This window comes from Vespula vulgaris, chromosome 19 (assembly GCF_905475345.1).
Source record: "Vespula vulgaris chromosome 19, iyVesVulg1.1, whole genome shotgun sequence".
NCBI lineage: Eukaryota > Metazoa > Arthropoda > Insecta > Hymenoptera > Vespidae > Vespula > Vespula vulgaris.
Window position 1 is genome coordinate 2795484 of NC_066604.1, and position 24668 is coordinate 2820151.

Below are 24668 nucleotides of genomic sequence, written 5' to 3' on the forward strand. Positions count from 1 at the left end.
TTTCTTGTAAATCAGAAATAAATTTTGTTAGAATTACGTTAGTCTTTTCAAATGACTTACTTTAAAGTCTTATTACCTGCGTATATTGCTTGCTTGTTTTTATAAATATACCACTGATTTCACTAAATTTAAACTAAAGGTAGAGTAATTTTAGTTTCATTAAGAAGGAAATGAATCTATTACAAGTATATTATATTATTTTATTAATGACATTCGCTGTAAGATGCTAACAATATAATACGATCGAAACTTAATTTTACGTTTAATATGTATATGTGTATATATATATATATAATATATATATTATATATATATACATATTTATTTATTTATTGAGCAATAGTTTCGTTCATATATTATGTATATAAAACCGTAATATTTACAGGTATGGATTAATTGAAAATAATTCATTTGACAATGTTTTCGTGATAATAAAAACGAACGATTATTACATAAAGGTAATTCTTTATTATTAGTAAGCGCGATTACTGCAGCGTACAAATACGTCAGTAGTCCAGTTTTTATTTTAATCTTTCTGTTTCTCTCTCTCTCTCTCTCTCTCTCTCTCTCTCTCTCACACTCTGTCGCTCGCTTAGCATTTTCCTTTTTTTTTTGTTTAAAACGGTATGCATTAAACGTCAAATCCAACAGCTCACTAATAATATATCGCCCCTTTGAAAAATATAAATATCAAGCACAAGCAATCACCTTTCAATTTTTAGCTACATTATAACTTTCGTATCTTTTCGTAGCTCTTTTCGTATTCAATTTCTTTCTTCCATAAAGCCAAATGGTCTCTCGTTGACTCTTAAGATTAGTGACTATATATATATATACATATATATATATGTATATATATACATATATATATGTGTATATATGTATATATATATGTATATGTATATATATGCATGTATATATTATAATTTTTTGTTCCGTTTTTTTTTTATTATTATTTTTCATCATTATTAATCTCGTCGTTATCGTCGTCGTCGTCATCGTCCTCGTCGTCATCGTCATCGTGAACTTATTATAGCGATTCGCACCTCAAACCTTATTAAAGTCATTTTATGGCGCATAGTATTTTCATATTCAATATTGTCAAATCGGACCATAACTGAGAGACACAGGTGGCTCACAGCTTCTTCTACTTTTCACCGTTTTACGGCAATATATTTTAATGAATAAATGAATGAATTAATGAATTAATTAATAGATTTATAGTAGAGAGAATATAATAAGTGACACTCTTTGGATACCACAATCGACGGATTTTATCTTTTTTTCTTTCTTTTTTTTTACTTGTTTTAGTCCCTACTAAAAAAATTTTGATGGGACAATGAACTGTCTAATCGAAACTTGACAAAATTCACTATTTCATATTGTCCAATGGAAAATATACATACATTATATTTTTCGAGTGACCGCAGAAAGTTTGAGAAAATTCGATATGTCGCATAATTTTTTTCGTTTCTAATGTTAATCAATATGCTCTTTTCTGTGTGTGGGTGTGTGGACGTGTGTGTCTATGTGTCTAATTATACAAAAATATGAAGGGTCTATCGAATCTGACTAAATTGTTGAATGCTAAAACATTTCAGAAATAAAATATTGCAATTTTGCACATTATATTACAATAATAATAATAATAAAAATAAAAATAATAATAATAATATTAGTTTGTTGATCATTATACTTAACTAAAAATGTCACTATAAGACGAATTATATAAAAGAGATAGACCTTCCATATTAATCTATAAAATATTTTTCTCGCGTTTCTATCTAAACACTATCCCATCGTGTATCTATAGGAATATATCGCATTAAAAAACTCGTATTTACTCTTTCATTAAAAGATTAGTCGTTTGCCAAAGACAAAAAGAGCCAATGCCAGTCGCACACGAAAGGCGGACGTTAAATTTATGGCACAATATAAATAGTTTTTTCTTTATATGTTATCAAACTAATTAATCATCAATATACATACCATGCATATCTCATTCTCTTATAAAAAAGAAAAAAAAGAAATATATATATATAAAACAAGATAAAAAGGAAGAATTGTAATTGGCACACTTGCCACTAGAAAATAGTAATTGAAATGAGATATACCATTCTTTGCGATACAAAACGAAACAAAATTAATAAGACACTAATTTAATTTTCATTTATAAATCATTCTTTTTAGATAAAGTAAAAGATAAAAAATATTAAAAAAAAAAAAGAAAAGATAAGAAAAAAGAAGAATGATCATTTCTAGGCGTAATTTTTTTTCTATAAAATCTCATATCTTTTCTTCAATTTCTTTTTCTTTTTTTTGAGGAATACAGATTATGGATGGTGTTTTATCAATCAGATTGAAGAGAATTACAAAAATGTATAGAAATAATTTTCTTGTCAATTACAATGCGTTCAAATACACTGAATATAGAATATAAATTATCGACAGCGACACCGACCATATTCCGCTATCCTCTTACAAGATGATCACAAAGAGTAATTAATTGATAAAAAAAGGGATGGAGACATTGTGTGAGAAACTACGGGTTTACAATAGACGACAAAATTTGTTAGTAATCAAAAATAAATATTAGTCGAGTTCTTTTTTCTTCTTTTTCATTTCTCGTTGACGAGTTACAATCACTTTTTTTCTCAGTAGCATACATTTGACGGCACATTTTATAGTTCAATTCGAATTCATGCATATACTCTTTGTATCATAAAGAAAAACATTCTTACACGATATATATATATATATATATATATATATATATATATACATACATACATACATACATACATACATACATATATATATGTATATACGTACACACACGCACACATACACACACACACACACATATGTATACATATATATATATATACTATGCCCAGATTGACCATAAGGCTGATTTGGTATTTTCTTCACTAATTTTCATTCTCAACTTATTTATTTACAAAACTACTTTTATAGTCTGTGAGCTGTTCTTCTTACACATTCTTCTCCTCAAACAAATTACAAATTACAAATTACATTATATGCTACAACCGTCAACAGTTGCAAATACTATGCAAGACGAAGAATCATTTATTAACTTTGATCTAATACAAGTGAATTGGAAATGTTAACAATTTTAGCCTTTGTAAAGATATATTAAGAAAAGAAAAAGGAAAGAAGAAATTATTACTTTTAAATTGTAAAATGGAGTGAGCTAAAGCTTCATTTATTTTCGCAATATAAATAACAACATTAATGACAGTATCACTCTTGTGTCTTTTAATACATTAATACGACATATGTGAAAATTAATGATCCCCCGTCTGCTTAATTTTTAACTGTTCGTAAAAGCCAATCGTACTAGATTAATAATAATAATAATAATAATAATAATAATAATAATAATAATAATAATAATAATAATAGTAATTAATAATAATAATAAAAATAATATTAATTCACATATTTTTTGTTGTTGTTATATCTAAAAAAGATGGAAAAAACCTGTGCGAATCACATCATTATATGCACTAGTAAGACAAGACTTTTGTTAACATGAAAATGCGATAATCCTGGCTCTCTCTCTCTCTTTTTCTCTCTCTCTCCTTGCAAAAGTGAACTTAGGAAAATAACACGTTGATATCAGTCATGCGTTCCATTTGCAACACAGCAGTTTACGTGATTACAAGATTACATGTCGAGAGTTAATCCGCACGAATATTACGCATCGGCAACAAACCGTTCCTATCGTAAATATTGGTAATCTTATGACACAAAAATCGGTGCTGAGATCAACGCAGTAGAAAATTAAGAGACAAAATAAAGAAGAATAAAATAGAAAGAAAGAAAGACAGGAAATGAAAAAAGGAGAGAACGAAAAAGGAAAAAAAAAGAAATATTCTAATGACATTGTTTGTTTAAAAATATGATTCGTGCAATCTTATAAAAGAAAGAAAAAAAAAAATAAAAATCTTGGAAAGATCGCACAACTCGTAACATAATTAATAATCGAGTCAGCACCGATCATCGGGTGTCCTTATAAAATTGACTAAGAACGCAACGTTTGCATTAATTTAATATGGGCCTGTATTAAAATAGTAACTATGAACAAGAAAGGGCATGGTAGCATAATGTTAAGAGTGACACTTGTGTAAAACTATATGACGAGAGGCATGTTCTTTTTGTTTGGTAAATTCACTTTTTTACCTTGCCAAAGACTGTCGTGTATCGTAAAGGCATCTATGGTTACAGTCAGATGCTTTGTGTGAACTTGGGAGAAACACTTTCCTCCAGAATTATATCTAGAAGAACACATAATACGTATTATATATTTTAAATGAAAATAATATATACTCTATTTTAATAAAATTTCTGAATAAAAGTATCATATTGTAAAAAGAAGGATACTTACTTAAAGAACTTATCAAACATTTTATCGAAGACTTGTTTAGGTCCAGTGCCATACAACTTCGATACTTCTTCTCGATCTGGACAGTAAGAATAGAGAGCACGGAATTGGCAACCAGCATCTCGAAACAATATGAGGAAATGCTTGCTTTCCGATCTGGCTATTTCATCTAAAACTTTTCTCTTGGCTTCTTTATTGACTGTACCAGGAAACACGCAATATTCAACAGCGTTCAACATAATACCACGGTTCGATTTAGTTGTAGGTTGTTTATACAATCTTGGACCTTTAAATAAGACACAGAAATTTTAAGAAAAGTTTGTTAAAAAGAAATTAATTATCAAAGTATCGTTTCGTTAAATTTACCACTATAATCCATCATCGAACTTGGTGTACTGCTGATATCGCTGCTACCATCGTCAAAGACTCTTCTTTTCGTCATCAGACCAGGTGGCAAGGATCCAGGACCCGATGGTGATGGAAGATGTCTCATACTTCCCATACCAGGACTAGGTGCACGTCTAGGTGGTGTTGCTCGACCCAATCCGCTATCCGTATCTGTGTACCGACACATCATACCGTCTTGATCACTACTCGAACCTGTGAACGCAAGCTCGACGTATGAAGATAGAAATAAATGATAGAAAAATACGGACATACGTAGCTTATCCATATTGAAAAAACAAAGTGAAGTGTCACTTATAAAATGTCAGAGAGAGCATTTTTTATTATTATTAATATATATTAATATTAATATTATTATTATTATTATTACTATTATTATTATTGTTGTTGTTGACCCATCCAAGCGAGAAAGAATATGAAATAAGAATTTGATAAGTCTTTGAACTGTTAGTTCTTAGTAAATTCAAAAGATATTAGTCACTTGTTAGACTTACGAGAAAGACTGATAACCTGCTCACTTCAAAAATATCCATCTTCATAGCTTGCGTCCAATATATAGAAAAATCGCTTAACATTTATAAGAAGCTTTATTATATACTAATATTCTTCACACTTTTTCTTTTCAATAATAAACTTTACGATTCGGAATAATCTAATAATAACAATTGTTAACAAACAAAACTACTGTTTTATTCTAAAGTACTAATTTATCTGGGGTTTATTAATTGATTAACTAGTGAACGTTTTTTTAACTCTCGAATTCTATCTAAAATTAATTTTTGAATTTCTTATTAACATTCGAAATTTCACTTATAGTGAAACTTTGACTGCTGATATTCTATTTTTTTTATTTACAACATTAGACAAATACGGCATGTATACCAAATTCATAACGCTTCGATTTATAAAGCTTAGCAAGGAATGATCGAAATACTAATCTGTTTATTATTCGAAGCTGAAACATCTCATGAATTTGCTATACGTTAATACCATAATAACACCTGGAAATAAAAACAGATAGGAATGGTAAAACAAATATATATCTGAGAAAATGTGACGGGATAATTGATATGATACAGGACTCAGAATGTGAGCCAAAGTGAGAGGTTTTGTTTTTTAATGGGAACTGGAGCCACCAACAATAATCTGAAAAGACACTGAAGAGACATGTACCCATAACCAGTGCTGTACAACAACAAGCCCAAGAAGCTTCAACTGAAAATTATCTACAATAGCAAATGAAATATCTTACGAATGACACGGTCAAAGTTACACCGATATAACAATCGATAAAATTTTCAATATTGATCGGTCAACCTAGCACAAAGATTAAAAATCTTATAGAAAAATTTATTAAACCGTAAAGAAGTAAATGATAATATTGATGAAACTTTGACGGCACACAACATGGCTACTCGCGCGCGCGCGCGTGTATGTGTATAAATGTGTGTATGAATATCATTGCCACCTGTGCTCCAATCTGCCACCATGCTACTACGTGTAATTGCTATTGCCTACAAAAATTAGAACGGCGTGTGGGACATTTAAGACTGTTGCACATGATAGAAAAAGGAGATTTAACGATATTCCAAGTCACTTGGTGCTTCTTACCACACAAATTCATCAAGGAATTAGATTTTCTTCCCTTAAAGTTTTGGTAAGTCGGGTATTTAGGCCTGCCTCTAACCTGTTGCTGAGGCTCCTGCACATCTGCAATAATGCAACGTTTACCTTGTTACACTTAACGCCATGTACGATCAGAGATTAATAGTAGGGGATGCTTCAATCGTACGTCATTGCATCAGGGGATGAGTCTAACTACGAGCCATGTCCGCTGGGAATATCGAAAACTCAAGTAGCCGGTGCAGTTTTGGTGCAGAATAATGTTGCGTTCCAACTGAAATATAACTACTACGAAAGGCGCTACTTAAAAATAAAATTCATACCCCTCAAATAACCTTGCTCAGAGTCATTTGGAGAATAATTAAATAAGTCTAATAAAACGTTCAACATTTGTAAGATTGATACGTAGGCGCCCATACCAGTGATACATCCTGCAATGAATCTACTTTCGTCAAGCAAAACGTTTAAGAAAAACATCATTAGCATTCTTTGTGTAAATGATATTAAACCCACCTCTTGATGTTTTGTAGGAACCACGTCTTCCAAGCTGCTTTACGCTTCGACAGGGAGATGAACCTCTACCATCATCGGGTGAATCTACGGAAGATACTAAAAAAATAGGGTAGCGCTATTACAATCCGGTTGATCGAAAATCCGAATTTACGAACGTATCTAAGATTACTTTAACTACGATATTATTTACCAATATAGACGTATCCAAAAACAATCTCAAACATGCACAATAAAATGAAAAGAATGAGTGCAGTGACAAAAAGAAAAAAAAATAACTCGTTAACTACATACAATGTTAGCCAATAATAATTCATTCAATTAATAATTAAATTAGTTGTTTAATCATTAATTGGAGTAATGGTTCATAATCGAGTTTAATTCTACGAAATAGTTTGTCAATGATAGTCTTTCAATTGCGTCGAGCGTCGCTACTTACAACTACTATCATTAACTTACAACTCCGTCTTATTCGTAGACTCGCACATTGACTAATTACTTCGTAGATTCAACTTCAATTTCTAACCATTAATACAATGAAAGTGATTAAATAGTTAATTTAATCCTATCATATTATTAACATTAATGCAAATAAAAATATAATTGTCATTAAATAATAGTATTAAACATTGTCTAACACGGTCTACGAAAACATGTTAAAGTAAAAACTATTATGTATTATATACTATAAGAATAAGTGTAATATATTATATATATATACTTATATATAATTATATGTTTTTCTGATATTGTTTATGTTGTGAAGTATTTTTTTTTTGCTGAATATTACTTTATCTGTATATTTTAAAATTTATTTCTTATTAATGAGACGTATAAATTCTTGACGTTGTGAATAATAAATTTTGATTATAAGACGGTAATCTTATAATCAACAATTTCCTGAATAAGTTATTAAAAGATATTTATCCTCTATCAATTGAAAAGTGCAGTATAATATTATCTCTTGAGAAATTTCTTTAGTGCAACTTATTTAGATAATGCGAGTGGAGTGTGTGTAGTGCATACCCCTGAGGCTGCCGCCCCGATAAAGGGGGCCGGAACGTCGATCATCAAGGTGAGCAGCAGTAAGACTGTCCTGCGAGCCTCGGTAGTAGTCTCGCCTCATCGTCGGGGAGGTCAGCGACGCTATAGTAAGTGTGTTAGTGCACAACAATCAGCTCGAATTTTCTTTTGCTACTCTAGTTTCGCTTGGACAGTGTATGTATATGTATATGTATATGTTTATGTTTACGTATATGTCATTCAGATACAAAATATCTATATAATTGTGACTAATTGTTATATACGAATGTTGAATGATATTATTACGCTATCAACTGTAGCGTAACATGGTAGCATAGATAAGAAAATTTGTAGCTCGTGGACACGTGACTGAGTGAGATAACTCGTGAGAATAATTATAATCAAAAGAAATACAACAACAACAAAAAGAAAAAAAAATGGAAAAACTGAAAAAAAATAAAAAAATAAAATAAAACAAAAATATAAAATTGGCCTTGCCAAAAAATCAAACATGTCTTTTGTTCGAATCTTCGCCATGCAAAGACTAAATGCAACATTACAACATTAAGGAGGTATTGTTACTATCATTGGATTATTACGATGAGATGGGTGAATACACATGTTGCAACATTGATTATTATACTATCTTTTCAGAGATTCGAGTATGTATAAACGCATTATGATAGAAATTGGAAAGATATAATGATTCTATGACAGATAGATTCTGACCGTATTATATACATAATCTCATCTCTAAAAAAAAGAACACGGATGACTTGAAGGAATCGTCATAACGATTGTGATGCACGTGAATAATCAAACCTACCTGTACTCAAATTAGAGGAAGAACCTTTCTTTCCACGACTAGGCGTAAGAGCTCCAGAATCCAATTCCGTACCAGCGTCTACGTGAATTGTCTTTGGTCGTGGACGCGTCGTTGCAGTCTTATTACGTAATTTGGTTGGTTTTATTGCATTTAACAATTCTTTGTCGATGACTTTTCCCTAAAGATTGAATAGAGATACGACGTAAATCTCGATAAGTAATAATCATAATTATCAGCGAAGTATAATTTAGTTAAACGCTCGCTTACTTCTCTTTCCGCTTCCTCGATGGCTTTCTTAACTTTATACTGTTCTAAAATGTTTGCTCTCCTCTGTCTTTCCTCCTCCTTCTTACGTGCTCTCTCTTCTGCTTTTAATTTCTCTTGTTCTCTACGTGCTTGAGCTTCAGCTTCCTTTCTTTCTTTCATTTCTTCTTGCTGTTGTCTTCTCTGCAGCGACAGTAACATTATCCGTTCTTTCTTTCTTTCCATCTCGTCTAATGAATTCTACAAGCATTACAAGTACCAATAAGTATCGCCAATTATACATTTAACATTATTTCTTCTAATATAACATTAATAAACACACTCACTGGATCAGGATTTGTCAACTGTTTTCCAATAACTAAACCAGCACTACTAGACTGACGACCTTCCGTACTACTATCACGTTGTCTTTCTCTCTGGCGTTCTCTATCTATTTCTTTTTGTAATTCTCTATCTCTCATTTCTTGTCTATGAAATTCTCTCTCTTCGGCTTGACGTTGCCTTTCTCTTTCTAAATCTCTTTGCGCTTCTAATTGTTTTTGTCTTTCCGTGACACTAACAGGTGGCGATTCTGTACGTACTGCGTAGTCATCGTGTTCTATGTAAGAAGACACGTTTCTTTCCTACGAAATGATCGTACGTAACAATGAAGATCTTTCAAACGCTTGGATGAGATCGTAACTTTTAAAATCATTGGAATTACCTTCTTCGGAGATGTTCTTTTAACTCTAAGAGTTGGTTTTGGCTTCTTAGGCACATCGTTATCAAATGAAATGTAGAAACCCTTTTCACCGGCATCTGTAGGATCGAGCGGTGTAACTTCTGGGGTTCTCGAAGGAGACGGTGTTGCTTCTCTGAGGGATGGATGAGGTTGAAAAGAATTTCGTGATATCGAAGGCCTAGTTGGAGATGGTATCCTATATGTTCGACTACCCGAAGTGATATGCAAACCTCGTATACCTTGTACGACTTCATCGTCGTTCCCTAAAAATTATATCGCCAGATTAAAAATATTAATTCGATCAGGTATTGTTCGATTGATATATAAATATGTATTAACCAATGAACGATATATTCTGTGGTTTCATATCATCAACAGGTGGAGCTGGGACAGGAGTATGTAAAGTTGCACATTGCCTTTTTTCAGTTGGACTTTCGCAAGTCATTGGAATATGATGTACGGTTGGCCTTTTAGATTCTGGACTTTCGCTCATTAACTGACTTATTCGATGAATCTATACGTAAAATATAAGTAAATATAATTATGATCGAGTAGCTTTTTCTTTTAAATTCTAACTAATAAAATAATCTTACGGCGTTACGATGTTGAGGACTAGCTGTCGTTGATGCAGTTTGATTAAAAAGTGACGCAGATGTTGGATAAGTGGAAACAGGCTGATTCATTTGATTATTACAAAGACTATGATCTCCACCATTAAGATACCTTGGCTCTTGAGATGTTTCATGAAATACAAAACCTTTTTGTTGCGATGGATGAGTATTCCAACTTCTTGTATCTTGATATAAACGCATATCTTGTTGGTAAGCTACAAATTATCGGAAATATTTCAATAAGATATTGAACAATAAAATGATAAGTAATAAATGACAGAAAAACTTACCAGTGGTTTGTGGATTGAATCGCGAATCGATAGATTGTTGGTATCCAACGTTCATTTCGTTAGTTAAATTCTGATTTGGCGGAGGTTGTCCCCATGTTCTCCTTTGTAACTGTGGTTGATCGTGTAAATAAAACTGTGATTGTTGAGAATCTTGTATTCTTGGAGTTAATGTACTCATTGGAGACATACCATATGACTAAAAAATGGAAATATTTCAAATTAAGAAGAACAGAAATTTACCCAAGCAATATCTTACTTGCATATGCTGCTGACTAAGGCTTTGCAACTGTTGCAATTGTTGTTGCATTTGTTGCTGATGTTGTGTCATTAAGTGTTGTTGTTGTATTTGATTTTGTTGATTAGCTAAACGTTGTATATCAGCTTGTATTTCACTGAGGCTGTTATTCATTCTGTATCAAAAATATTTCTTAATAATAATTACATTCTTATGATAAGCACAAGTGTAACATATAAGATCACACATATCGAAATATATAATTAAGATATATATATATATCAAATACTAACAGTGATATAGATTGATGATACTGTTCTAGATCCATATTTTCTATGTCCGGAGTACGCCTTGTTTCAATAAACGGTGCACTTCCATCTTGCTCCAACCATTTATGCTCTACGTCTCGAACATCTTCGCTGATTTCCTGCATGTATCATCATGATTTTAAATAATTTATTCGTGACATCGTAAATAATTCTCTGAATAATCTATTATATAAAAGAGTGATATATATATATATAATAAATTTACAATGTTAATCTTGAATATTCTCTTTCTATAAAATATAATAGAAAATAACAAACTTCAAATATTATAAATTTACATTTAAGATCATTTATTGTATCTTCTAAAAAATAGATGACGATACTCGTGGTTAAAAATCTGCTAAAACATGTCAGGTTTGTTTGATCAATATTTCATATTACTGTACAAAACACAACACAATTTAAGAATCATATCACAATCAAATCTAAATATATAATTAAATAATAAAATTAGTGATAAGTTTTCTAGATTAAAAAGTGCCATTGTGGCATAAATTATACAAAAGCAAGAGAAAGAAAATACAGAAAAGAAAAAAAAAAGAAAAAAAAATCAAATCATATACAGAACGTTCATAAGAACAACATACGCACACAACCCATAAGTTATCCTTTTGTTAATGTTAAAATAAAAATGCAAAAGAGTAAACAAAAAATATCAATAAAAATATGCTTGTGAGTAGCATACATTTTCTCAAGAGTGTTTAGTACTGCATCATGCACTTCACAATTCATGAAATTTAAAAATGGTATGGGGGAAAAGGAGAATTGTTATAATATTTATAATTAAAATATACTTGTATTGTTTCGTTTTCCTCGAATACTCACTATTATTATCATCTAAAAGCATAAATAATTAATTCGATTGTTATAAAAAAGTGAACGTTTTCTACTAAGAAGTAATATAAGAAGCGATCATACACTTTAGAAATTTTTGGCTTAATGTTTTCGTTCCCTTCTTATCATTTTTAAATGGCAACAATGAGAACTGTAATAATAAATTAGGATTTTTTATTTGATTCATTTACTATACTATGCATCAGAAAAAATAAAGAAATAACTGGATCGATATTTTGAAGCCATACAAAAGCACATATTAATCGTTTAAAAAAAAAGTATTGCTGCATTACATTTTCCAAGTTCCTGCCTGGAGAGAAATCTTTTATGTAGAATCGTACCTTGAGCGAGAAGGGTCTCTGTGGTTTTTCTTGAGAGGGTTGTTGGGGTACAGGAATGGCCTCAGATACACTTGTTGGGGTCTCCCCCGAAGATGCAGAGGTTACTGGGGTGGGGGGACCGATTTCTTCCGGACTGTCCCCCCCAGATGTTGACGAGGAAGGAGACTTTACCTTACCCTGCAACCAGCCCAACCAGCGTGCCTTGTTAAGTACTCAGAGTCCGCCACCAACCACCGTACACCATGGAAGAGTGTGTCCATAACCAAATTTTACGTTCAAGCATTAAGAGCCAAAGCTTATTCAATAAAAGTTCTTGCAAATTATATATTTTTCTTTTTAGCTAATTTACTACATGTGCACAAACTCTAAATTTTCTTTGAAAAATATTTTATACATAAAAAAGGGCAATTAACAATGCGATGGCTCCAACTAAAGATAAATTTAACACAATATATATATATAAATAAAAATTCATTTGTAAAATTCAGAATAATTTTGTCACGTTTTTATAGCGTTTGTAATCTGTATCATTGCGATATTTCTAAGCACAAATGATTATGTTGTGTCAATAGATGTTTTGTTCCTATATTTCTATAATGATTGACTAAGTATATAAATAAAATGCTTGACTTCATTTCTCTCAGTTATATACATCAATAATAAAAAGTTCAAACATGCACACCAGCACCTTAAAAAAAAAAAAAATGCATATCTCACAAGTTCATATTTTTGTTCCAATGTTTTATATACAAACTATTAATTAAAAAAAAAAAATTCATAAAAGCAATAATACTAAAATAACAAAATGAATATAAACCTTAAACCTTGTTATATGAAAAAAAAAAGATCAATGTGCATCAATATGCACTTACCACGATGAACAGCTGAAAGATGAGAAAAGGAATAGTATTAAAAATAATATTATTAGTATCAATAATTATTTTACAAAAATGCAAAGAGAAATAGAAAAGAAAAAAATCGAATTACTAAAGAAAATTATATGGAAAAAAAGTTGAATCGAAAATTTATAAAATTATGAGAATGAATAAATGAAATAATTAGTGAAAAAAAGATGTGCAGCTTTTTACCTCAACCAAGTAGCCTATGTATATACTCCAAGCTTATATTGTTCTGTTAATATATATATAAAAAAAAATATACTTCTTGTAATTGTACAATATACAATATGATAAAAAATATCTACAAACAGCATTAAAATTTAATGAATCATTCCATGTCAACCATTGTGCTCTTCAAACTCTATGATTCTTTGATTTATAGTAATTATCAAATATTCATTCTTTGAAAATAGAATGATTGACACAGAATGCACTGTGCTTATAATACTATCTAATACATACATATATGTATGCAATAATGTTATATACGATACGCACAACACAAATATAGGATGACGAAGTGACGAAGAAAAAGAAACACTAAATTTATGTTGATTATGTCTATATGCATTGATCTATACTAAACACCCGTGCCGAAATTTCGAAATGAATCATCGACTCATGTCTACGTATAATGTTCTGTTTCAAATAAATAAATTATACATTGAAGGATGTAATATGCAAATTTGTAGGAATCTATGATTATGAAGATGAAACAAATCATTAATAGTCATTGTCTAAAATTGACAACATAGTGTATTGATGAATTTAAGAATTATTCGAATATCATTTTAATAATATACCTTTGTAACCGCTTGTAGAAAAGCAGCTTTTCCAACTTTTTGTCGCTGCTTCGACATAACAACTTCCATTCTTCTTTTTTCATTCTCGATGTGACGACGTTTTTCTTCTAACTTTAATCTAATATTATTTAGCTGCGAGGCCATTACAGTGTTACCACCATTTTCGTCTAATTACAAGAAAATATTAATTTTTATACTTACATAAAACAATATATTTATTACATTACAACAAAATCTCACCGATCGATTGATGTTCTATTTGTTGAGAATGCTGTGTACTTTGTTGTTGCCATGTTGTCGTGTTTGGTAATGTTGCAAATGTAGTCTTTTTCTCTGCAATTCCATTTCCATTACTCTGACCATACTTTTTACTCGAGACATTAGATTTTGTAGAGTTATCATCTCTTTCTTGATCGGTATAAGTGAGATTGATCCCCTTTTCCATACTCTGTTTACTGAGGTTCGAGAAACTGGATAATTTAGTGGTACTACCATCGTTATTATCATTTTCACTGGAATGTAAAATGCTCTTAAGTGCAACATTATCCAAGCTAGAATTTGAGGCTTGTCTTCTCAACCTGGATGGTTCTTCATTATTATAACCATTATCAGCAAGTATATGTTGAACACCACTTCCATATACGTCCTGAACACTCGAACGTGCAGGGAGAGTTGGTTCGGTGGTACTTCTTTTACCAGTATACACTCCTACTTCTTTATCCGGATTTCTACCAAAGTTATGTAAATTATCCTGCGTAAAAAATCTTCCATAGTGTAATCCGTATTTGTTTTTTTTTTTAATCCAGAATTACATGCGCTGAAGCTTACCTGAGATCCACCAAAATTTTCAATAGTTAATTGAGAATCATCGGTAACACTATTACGTCTGGATCGACGACCAGCATAAGAAGTTCTTCTCTGATCTTCCCAATTGCTTGGTCGTCCAGCTGCCTCCGCTCTACCAATAATTTTTTCATCAGCCACAGAGCTCAAAGTAGGAATACCTTTTCCACGATGTACTACGAAACTTTCCTCGCTACCGGCCCTTCTGTGAAAATCAATTATTTATACGAATAACTAAAAGAAAAAGATAATTTTCGACATTTCAAGTTCATCGTTATCATTGCGTACCTATCGTCGTAAGAATGACTTTCGGCAGTTTGTTGCAAAGATTGTGACTTCTTTACAGTGCTGGATGGTACGCTTTTTGCAACTAGAAAAAAATTAAAAAGAGCAATTTTATGATACGAGTTATTTATAATAAAAGATTACGTACGAAATCCCAAATATATCTAAATACATAAGAAAAATAACAAAAAGGGAAAAAAAACAAGATGAATATAATAAATCAATTCTTCATGTATATATATACATACACACATATATATATGTACATATATATATATGTGTGTGTGTGTACACATATATTAATTAATTAAGCTAAAATGTATGAAATTCGGATGGCTAACTCAAAATCAATTCTAACGATATTAAAAGGCAAAGGTATCATGGGAGAAGAATCATGATCCTTTAAAGCAGAGAAATAGAAACCTATGCAAAAGTGAACAATTGAAAAATCGTAGAAAAAATAAAAGCTTATATCATACAATTATAAAATAGATGTTTATATAAAATTATAATGTAATTAATAACTACAATCTAATAACTAGCAAATACTGAATCATTATTCTAGTGTATTCACGATTCTGAAAATAAATCAAATTAAAATAAGGAAAAAGGAATATGAGATGGTTAAAAATGATATATATATATATATATATATATATATATTTATAATATATAATCATAAATAACACATATACATATACACAATATACATCGCAAAACAAACATACTAACTGAACATGGAGTAGATTATCATCATCATCATCATCATCATCATCATCATTATCATCATCACCATCATTTTTTTTAATAAACCTCCTAAATTTCTTCCACTTTTGGGCGCTATGTTATATATATAATATAGTAGTAGACGTCTCTCAACCTCATGCAAAATAAATAGAATTCGAAGCGAATGCAAGCAGCAGCCATTGCCGCACATATAGAGATATGTTCATCGCGAGACATATGTTATTTACATGCATTCATGTTGAAGGGGATCGCTACGCTTTATGACAATGATCAGATGTTATGCACATAGTATGGATTAGTAACAAGCAGTGCGCTCCTAATACCTGTACTTAAGTACAGATAATAGATACTATAGATATAAATGCTGAGATATATACGTTTTTGAATGCAAAACGCATTTGTATGACTGACGAAAAAAAACGAATCTAATCACTTTAGACGAATTTATTCACTCGTATAATCATAGATTTCCCTAGATTGTGTCGAGACGTTGTAACATCGACGAAAGCGAATTACTAATCAGCAAAAGTGCTTCAAACACACAAATATATATATATATATTTTTTTCAATGTCTATTTTACGTACAATAAAATTTACTCATTCAGCGTAAAAGCAATATATTATATGGAGATATATATATATATTTTTTGTTATTGTGCTCGACAAAGAGAAGCTATATATACCGATCTGATCCACATTGAAAGTATACGAATGACAAGTGAACGTGAGAAATGTACATTGTATAAATATTAGAACGACGTAAGGTATATATAACGTGGATGTGTGTGATAAAAAGGGAGAAATCCGCCGATAATCTTGGATCCCTTATTTTCATATATGTGAACATGTCAGTCTGCGAAACGCGATTCACAAGAGAAGACCACCTAGTTGATGATTGGTTTGGTAACGTATGGGTACCTGTGAAGCCTGGCGCGGATACGGAGAGGTTGCTTCTCAGATCAGGTATCGGAGCTATAGACTGTGGTAGACTTCTTTTATGAGCTACGCCATGACTATTGCGCGGGCACGCTGCACAGATTGCCCGTCACCCGCACACACACAGTATTGGTTCATTGGCAACCGGAAGTTGACGAAAGAAGAAGGCGAGGATAGCGTTGTTGTCAAGCATCAAGAAGATTATGCCATAGAAATATATGGAAATACGAGTATTACAGTTGTATATTAAGTACTATTGTAAAGGACTTGATTTTCTCCCTCTTCTTTTCTTTCTCTCTTTCTTTTTTCTTTATATATATATATATATATATATATCTTTTTTCATTTACATTTTTTCTCTCTCTCTTTTTCTTTCTTTCTCTTTTCTGTTTACAAAGTACCAAATTAATTAAATAGATACACATTAGTCGTTGCTGAGGAGCTGGTTCTCGAGGCTGGGACGAGTGTGTGTATTGACACTGATAAAAAGCGTGATACCAATCCAATTGCAGGCAACTCTCTCTCAAATTTTTTCCACAAATTTTATATGCATGTATGCATATATATATACACACACATATATATATACATATATATATATGTATATGTATGTATGTATGTATTGACAGATTATGTATTATTATTACTAGAGATAAAAAATGAGGTTTATAGAATCTAAGTATTGCCTGCAATAGCAGTGGAATTCCATGGAAAAAAAAGTATAATAACACAAATTATAAAACGGGTAAGTTCGATACAATATGTATGCCAGCCTTCACCAAAATATTTTAACAATTAATTCCACCACCAAAATACATCGGGGATGATTTAATAATCCCATAGTGTTGTGTCAATATAGGTAGGCTGTCAACATGATCGAACCAATCTTTCCAAATAGGAAGTATATCCAGAGGGAAATCATGTACGATTATTTATTGAACGTCACGTACCATCCAAGAATTGCATTGCCCTCTCCTCGCCAGGATATCGTACACATTTAGCTGGATGAATTTCCAAGACGTTGTACATGTCCGCCAGAAAGACGACCAAGTTCGGTTTCATGGATCTATCAAATGATATTAAAAAAAGGAATATACAATATGTGATTTCATTTTGAGTTTATCAGAAACGTTCTAACAGTAACTTACCCTCTCATATAGGTAACATCTTCAGGCTGCATATGGAAAATAGAGTAGGGTAAGCATCTGGTACAAAATGTATGCACCAATGAAAGATTATGCAAGGCATCAGCAACAGAAGGTCTCTTAGACACCCTGATGTCCATCCAATTCAATTCGCCAGGACAATAAAAGGCAACGACGGCTGCGAGTCCAACACCATCGCAGAGAGATTGGAAATCTTTAGCGGCTGGCAGTTCTGGTAATCTTGTCTTATCACCGGCACCCTCCTCAGTTTGAATTTTTGCGATTAGCGCGTGCGAAGCGTGGCTTATCCAAAGTAAAAGTCCTTTCTCGTGATCGTTTGGAACTTCTACATCGGCTTGGGGATCGAATCGACGTATTGCCGAGACAACACGATCACCAGTTACCACTTCTTTCGCATATAAGGCCATCAAGCCTTCTATCACAGCCATATGCGCAGACTACAAGTGACAAAATTAAACTGTAGTAATATTATAAACAATAATAAATAAGTTTTACTATTGACAGAATTCTTTACCATTTTAATCGGTGAATTTTGAATGAGAATCGTTTCGGTGAGCTGAGTATTGTTAGATTCGGCAACGTTCACGCCCTTTCTCGCCAATGCTTGCAATATACCGCAGTGATTTTGATTGTGATAATTGGGATCAGAATAAATGTTCGCCAAAGCGAGACAGTAGAGTTCTGCATTGGAGAGTGCATGAACGATTTGCGGCTTTAGATGTTCTTGATCCTGCAAAAGAGTTAAATATTAATACCTGAAACGAGATATAAAGAGAGAAAGAGAGAGAAAGGATAGGGATTCAAACGTAAAATAGAAAAAAAAAAGAAAATGAGGGGTTGACTTTGATGTTTCTCATTCCAGAAATTCCCATGATGGAATTGCAAGATGATGAAAGTGAAAATACAAAATCTGCGCTGAACTATCGATCCGTATACCGCACACGCTCTCTATGTGACTGAATGAAACACAATACTGCAAGATCCACCGACACGACACCCTGTGCGACCGCAGCATAAGAAGAACATCCAAGAAGAATAGACGACATCGTGACCGAGGAATAAATATTGACTGCAGACCGTAATATCCGGCCTGAACAGAAGGGACACGAAAACTCGAGACGAATCTACCCATGAAACGGAAATACATATGCTCTACGAAATATCTCCTGAATATGTATGTGTTTGTTTGCACGAATGATAAATTATATTTATCATTGGCATTTATGTAGATCACATGATTTTATCGAATCAGATACAGATCTGATCTTTACAGATTCATCTGTATTCAATATTGTAAGTAATTATATATCTAATAGTTATGGGACGAAGGTAATTAATATCTCTAAAATATCTGGTTACTTTAGAATTTTTGAAATGATAAATTGTTATTATATTTATCATCGGAATTTGTATAGATCACGCCATATTATCGTGTCATACTCGACACCATTTTTATAAATTTGTCTATAATCCTCATTGTATGTACAAATTTTTCAAGCGTTATCACATTCTTTATAATCAATAATATTTATACAAAATGTTTCAATTAACTGGACGAAGATAAAAAAAAAATTGGTACGGTTAACAAAAAAGAAGAAAGAGAGAAAAATTCCAGTGCAATCACGAGAATAAATAAGGATAAATCGTACGAATCTTTACCTTCCATTGCCAGCACCAAGATAAAAGAGAATGTGCAAGAAGTAATTAACGATTCGCTTTGATGAACGATGAATTTAAAACGAGAATAATTTACATTCCAATCGATTCGTTTTCTATCTATGTATGTATATAATATTTCTATGGTACAGAGTCTGTAGTACAAAGAAACGATTTACAAAAAGAAAGAAGAAATAGAGAGAGAAAGAAGAGGAACAGTCAGAGACGATCAATTATCGAACGATGCTCGGCTCTCTTTCTCGCAGGTGGATGAGAAAGAGAAAGAAATAAAAAGAAAAATAGAAATAGAGAAAGAGAAGGGGAAAGAGATAGCTGCAATGTGATAACGACCTCCTGGAGATCAGCCAGGATCCTCTTACCTCTCTCTTAAGAGTCGAACTATAATCATCAACGCATTAGATCTTTACCTCTTGCGAAGCAATCGAAACAATAGAAGGAAGAATGTTACATTGTTTCAAAATTTTTTCTAGATTTATTATAGCGTAATAAAAAAAAAAAGATAATAAATATATATATATATATATATATATATATATATATAACTTGATTTACCAATGAAAAAGAAAAAAGTAAAAAAAAAAGGACGAAAATAAAACCCACAAGTATATACAGGGTGTTCATAAATGATTGTAACGATTATACGTATTATAATTTTTCTTATTGGATAGTTGTAATGAAACACAAATTTACAAATCAATGCATAAAAACATGGTTGTAATTATAAAAAAAAATTTAATAAATTTTTACAACACTTTAGTTTCGCTAGGTAAAATATTATTAAATCGCTGAAATAAGGGCAAATCACTTATGCACACTCCGTATAATTTGTGTACACCCTATAAACGATAGAAGAATTGAGAATTAATGTTCCATGAAGTTCAGAGACTCGATTCTTCGTGGGAGAGTTTGAACTTTCATTCAAGGAGATTCTAAAGAAGTGAAGATATTTTCGAGAAACGAAATACAATCTTCGAGTAATTAGGGAAATAATTAATGGCAAGGAAATGATGTTGATTTCGAAACTTCGATATTTCAGTGATATGAAATGAAACGATAGAGAGAGAGAGAAAGTGCAATAATTCATTTCTAAATAAATATTCTAACCTTACGTCGATGAGACGACGATAAATCCAGGAAATACAACATGTTTGACACGTAACACTATGTATAATATGTATATATGAATGTATATATAAACCAATGATTATGAAAGCGATCCAGCTCAAATATTTTTATTTCTTTTCGTGATATCTTGACCTTTCGGCTCGAATTAATTAAAAATTATTTTTCTACATAATGGTAATTAAAAAAAAAATTAATTATATTTATTCCCGAGAAAAATAATTCTTTTACGTAATTAAAAAATATTGAATAATAGCGTGTTTGCTATCATTATATATGTATGTTTAATATCTCAAAAATGAATTACGATTAAATCACATTAATAATCATCGGCTCATATATATGTGTATCTCAATGTATACAGGTCGTTGAGCGAAAATAAAAAAATCGATTTTTTATATCTGATACATTTTGAGACAGCTCGAAATAATAATGAAACTGTGAGTTCGAATCGACGTTTCACGTTTTACTGTTAACACAAAAGAAGAGACAAGGAATATGTACGACGATCGACGAGTAATACGATTGAAATTTAATTGGATCAACGATCAGGAATGGTAGACTCACGCGCGTGTATGTTTATATGTCGCGGCCAACGTCTCTACAGTTTATTTTCTAAGAAAACCTTGTATTCTGAACTATAACAAAACATTGCAGATCTCAACCCGTAAATTTTTTATTAATATTAATTTTATTGTTCTTCGATCCATTTTGTTAAATTTGATCTCTTTATTATTAAACAAATAACAGAAACATTCAGCCACATGCACAAAGAGATTCAATTAATTTACGATCATAAAAGAATTAAAGATCGAGTTAATTTCTTTTAAAATCCGACCTCGAGATAACTTAAAAAAGTTTTTATCAAAGAAAGAAAAAAGGTACACGATCGATCTAACGCTTTTCTATTATACGTATGGAGAGTTAGTCGATAAAAATAACTCTTTAGAGAAACTATTATGAGAGATTAAACAAATTATCAAGTTCAACGACCTCGTAAATCACTTGGAATAGTTAGAATAACAGTCTGTAAATCGAATAAATTCCTTTAGTATATTGGTTCAAGTGAATAAAAAATAAAAAAGGTATCGTTTACCTCGTGATCACGATAATACGGCTCGCGAAGGTTGTCTGGTACTCGATTGTTGTATGCCTTCGATAGGAGCCATTTCACGGAGGCACGTTGTTTAGCCTGAAAAATATATATGTAATATATATATACATATATGAAAAGAAAAACCACGTTAATTAAAGCATGTATATATATGTTATGTATGTTCGTATACGTGTATATAAAACGCACAGATAGAAAATAAAAGAATATCCGAATATTTTATCGTCACGTACATATATATAAATAAATCGATAAATAATAGTCACTTTGTTATCAAGAACCACTTTTGTTATCTCTTCATTACACCCCTATCACATATTCCCTTCGTGTCTTTTAACGCATACTATAAGAGAAAGATAAGAAGCTCTCTATCGTGCCACTCGAGACAGGCTTCTTCCCTTTGGACCAAAAGGATGCTGCTACGACGACTTATCGAAAGAGAACGGAACTATCTACAGGACGGATCAAAAATTCCTAGATGATATTAATTATTTTTTTTTTATCGACCTCTTGTAATTTTACAATCGGGGGAAAAAGAAAAAAGTAATTAGCTTAGAAATGTTTCGAAAATAAAGAAGAAGAAAAATATAGAGTAATTGATTATTAATATCGCTTAAGAACATTTGCTCCACCCTGTATAAAACTTGTGTCCTTGCTATTTTATTAATATGCAAGCATTTCGTTAATAACCTTTTCAAATTGATAAGAAACAAATTCTAATCGAGGGAGAACTAATTATTTTTTTTTTAAATTCTTGATCATTACTTTCGGCAAACTTTTTATGATTTGTAGAAAAGTTTTTGTTATAGATGGATAGTTTACCGTAAGAATGAGAGTGGTTGTGGGGATCTCGAACGTGTTAAAAGAGGTCAGCGAAGTCTAACAATCATTGTTATCGAGCAACGCTTGTTCGCAAGCCATTAAACGTCGTCATCCTTCAAAATAGATGGCCCTGAATGAAGGGAAAAGCTTCCTATTTCTACGGTAATACCCCACCATTTACCAACTTTCTTCCAAGACGAAGAACTTCTTTCATTCAACCGCATCGCTTACATTCTAGACACGTGAGCAGTACTTTTAATTGAATTCGCGAGAAACATGTATCTTCCTTGGATTAAAAGTTTTTATAATTATATATATACATATACATATATACACTCTATAGTATTTATGTCGAATAATTATATATAATATATAATTCATTTATATCTATATTAAATTATATTATGTTACATTATATATATTATATTGTTACACAATATAATATTTAATAATTTTGTATGTAATAATTCGTAAATTAAAAATAAAATTATTAAGAACAGATTTATATCTTTATCTTGGCTCACAAAAAAATTCATCTTCTCTTCTTGCTCGAACAAAGCCATTCGGATTTCAGCAAACTCGAGATCCAAGGATATATACAATAAAACACGATTTACAGTTCCCCAGAGAATAGAAGATTGCAACGGAAAGGAGATGTTCCTTCTCGCCTTTCTTCGAAGACAGAGTCTAAGATATTCTCAATGGCCCCTTTATCGACTCCTTGGGATAAGGAAAGAAATCTGACGAGGTTCTTCGAGATATCTGGAGATATACAGCTTGACTCGTTAAAAATATCGAATTTTACGGATTATAAAAATATTAAATACAGAGTGAACCGAAAGTTCCTAGTTGATTAAAAAAAAGGAAAAAAGAATCGATCCCTTTTTTTCGACACCTTTTAAGGATGATTTTTTTTCAGATTATAAAACTATAGACTAGCAACTTTTTTACAATCTGAAAAACAATTCTTGTCTCAAATTTTTTGTCTCTTTTTTTCATATTTTTTTTTTAAATATTAAAAGAATTCTCAAAATTAATCAAATATCGATCAAGGACTGACTGTATTCGCGTAAAAAAGATACGTACATACATAGATATGATTTATATCCTTTTACAATAATTAGATTCGTCTAGATATTACGGTTTTAGTATAAAAACACGTGGAAATCCATGTCGTACACGCTTTAAGAAAATTGTCCGCATGATGTTCGGAAGAAGCGCGTTTAAGCGTCGCACGCGGAATGCAACGCACGTGCGCACGTCCAAGCCGCAAGCAGCGGTGCTTTTATATACGCGTGGCTTCTTGTCTATAAAAAGATGCCAGGTCATAGCTTAAACAGAGTCACTATGTATATATGTATATATGTATGTACGTACATGTACGCAAGACATGGAATACATATTGCATTACGAGTACATAAAATGGATTCGCTCGATCGAGCAGAGAGGTTTCGAGCTGCTAATCTTTGATGATCATTCACATGAATTGTCCTATTCAAAATGTTCACCGATGATTTTAATCTTCAAGCAAAGAAATTGTAGATAAAAGAGAAAATAGATATTTTACATAAAATAAATCTGTAATGAAAAATAGTTTGATAAATTGTCCATGACGAACTGCAATAGGGGGGAAAAAAAAAAAAAGAAAAAAGATAGAAGACATCGTAATACAAAAAATCAAATTAGCTAGCATTTAAAGTGACAACGATAAAATATTCGAAAAAAGGTAAGAAAACATAAAAAAAGGAGAGAGAAAAGAAAAAAAAATCGTAAGAAAAACTATGTTAATGTATATCAATAAAATGATTTAACGATCCATGAAAATAAAGTGAG

The 24668-nt window shown here is 31.4% G+C and overlaps 1 protein-coding gene across 15 annotated transcripts in view; it reads right to left on the reverse strand.

The window, feature by feature from the left end:
* Positions 1 to 175: 175 nt before the first annotated feature.
* The window catches only part of LOC127070814 (patronin), a 42158-nt gene continuing 17665 nt past the window's right edge, over positions 176 to 24668 (reverse strand). For 2 of the 15 annotated variants that reach the window (XM_051009265.1, XM_051009271.1), the window contains exons 2-26: positions 21996 to 22091; positions 18615 to 18830; positions 18083 to 18537; positions 17885 to 18000; positions 16917 to 17027; positions 15254 to 15335; positions 14951 to 15170; positions 14363 to 14873; positions 14123 to 14289; positions 12421 to 12597; positions 11210 to 11343; positions 10938 to 11091; positions 10682 to 10877; positions 10374 to 10606; positions 10120 to 10294; positions 9763 to 10043; positions 9386 to 9682; positions 9063 to 9299; positions 8796 to 8973; positions 7973 to 8092; positions 6950 to 7045; positions 6425 to 6523; positions 4775 to 5008; positions 4412 to 4694; positions 176 to 4301 (exon numbers count right to left, since the gene is read on the reverse strand). In XM_051009265.1, the coding sequence (XP_050865222.1) occupies positions 4157 to 4301; positions 4412 to 4694; positions 4775 to 5008; positions 6425 to 6523; positions 6950 to 7045; positions 7973 to 8092; positions 8796 to 8973; positions 9063 to 9299; positions 9386 to 9682; positions 9763 to 10043; positions 10120 to 10294; positions 10374 to 10606; positions 10682 to 10877; positions 10938 to 11091; positions 11210 to 11343; positions 12421 to 12597; positions 14123 to 14289; positions 14363 to 14873; positions 14951 to 15170; positions 15254 to 15335; positions 16917 to 17027; positions 17885 to 18000; positions 18083 to 18537; positions 18615 to 18830; positions 21996 to 22091 (5013 nt within the window). In that variant the 3' untranslated portion in view covers positions 176 to 4156. The remainder of the gene's footprint in view (positions 4302 to 4411; positions 4695 to 4774; positions 5009 to 6424; positions 6524 to 6949; positions 7046 to 7972; positions 8093 to 8795; positions 8974 to 9062; positions 9300 to 9385; positions 9683 to 9762; positions 10044 to 10119; positions 10295 to 10373; positions 10607 to 10681; positions 10878 to 10937; positions 11092 to 11209; positions 11344 to 12420; positions 12598 to 14122; positions 14290 to 14362; positions 14874 to 14950; positions 15171 to 15253; positions 15336 to 16916; positions 17028 to 17884; positions 18001 to 18082; positions 18538 to 18614; positions 18831 to 21995; positions 22092 to 24668) is intronic. The other 13 variants (XM_051009267.1, XM_051009266.1, XM_051009269.1 and 10 more) reach the window with 13 other exon arrangements.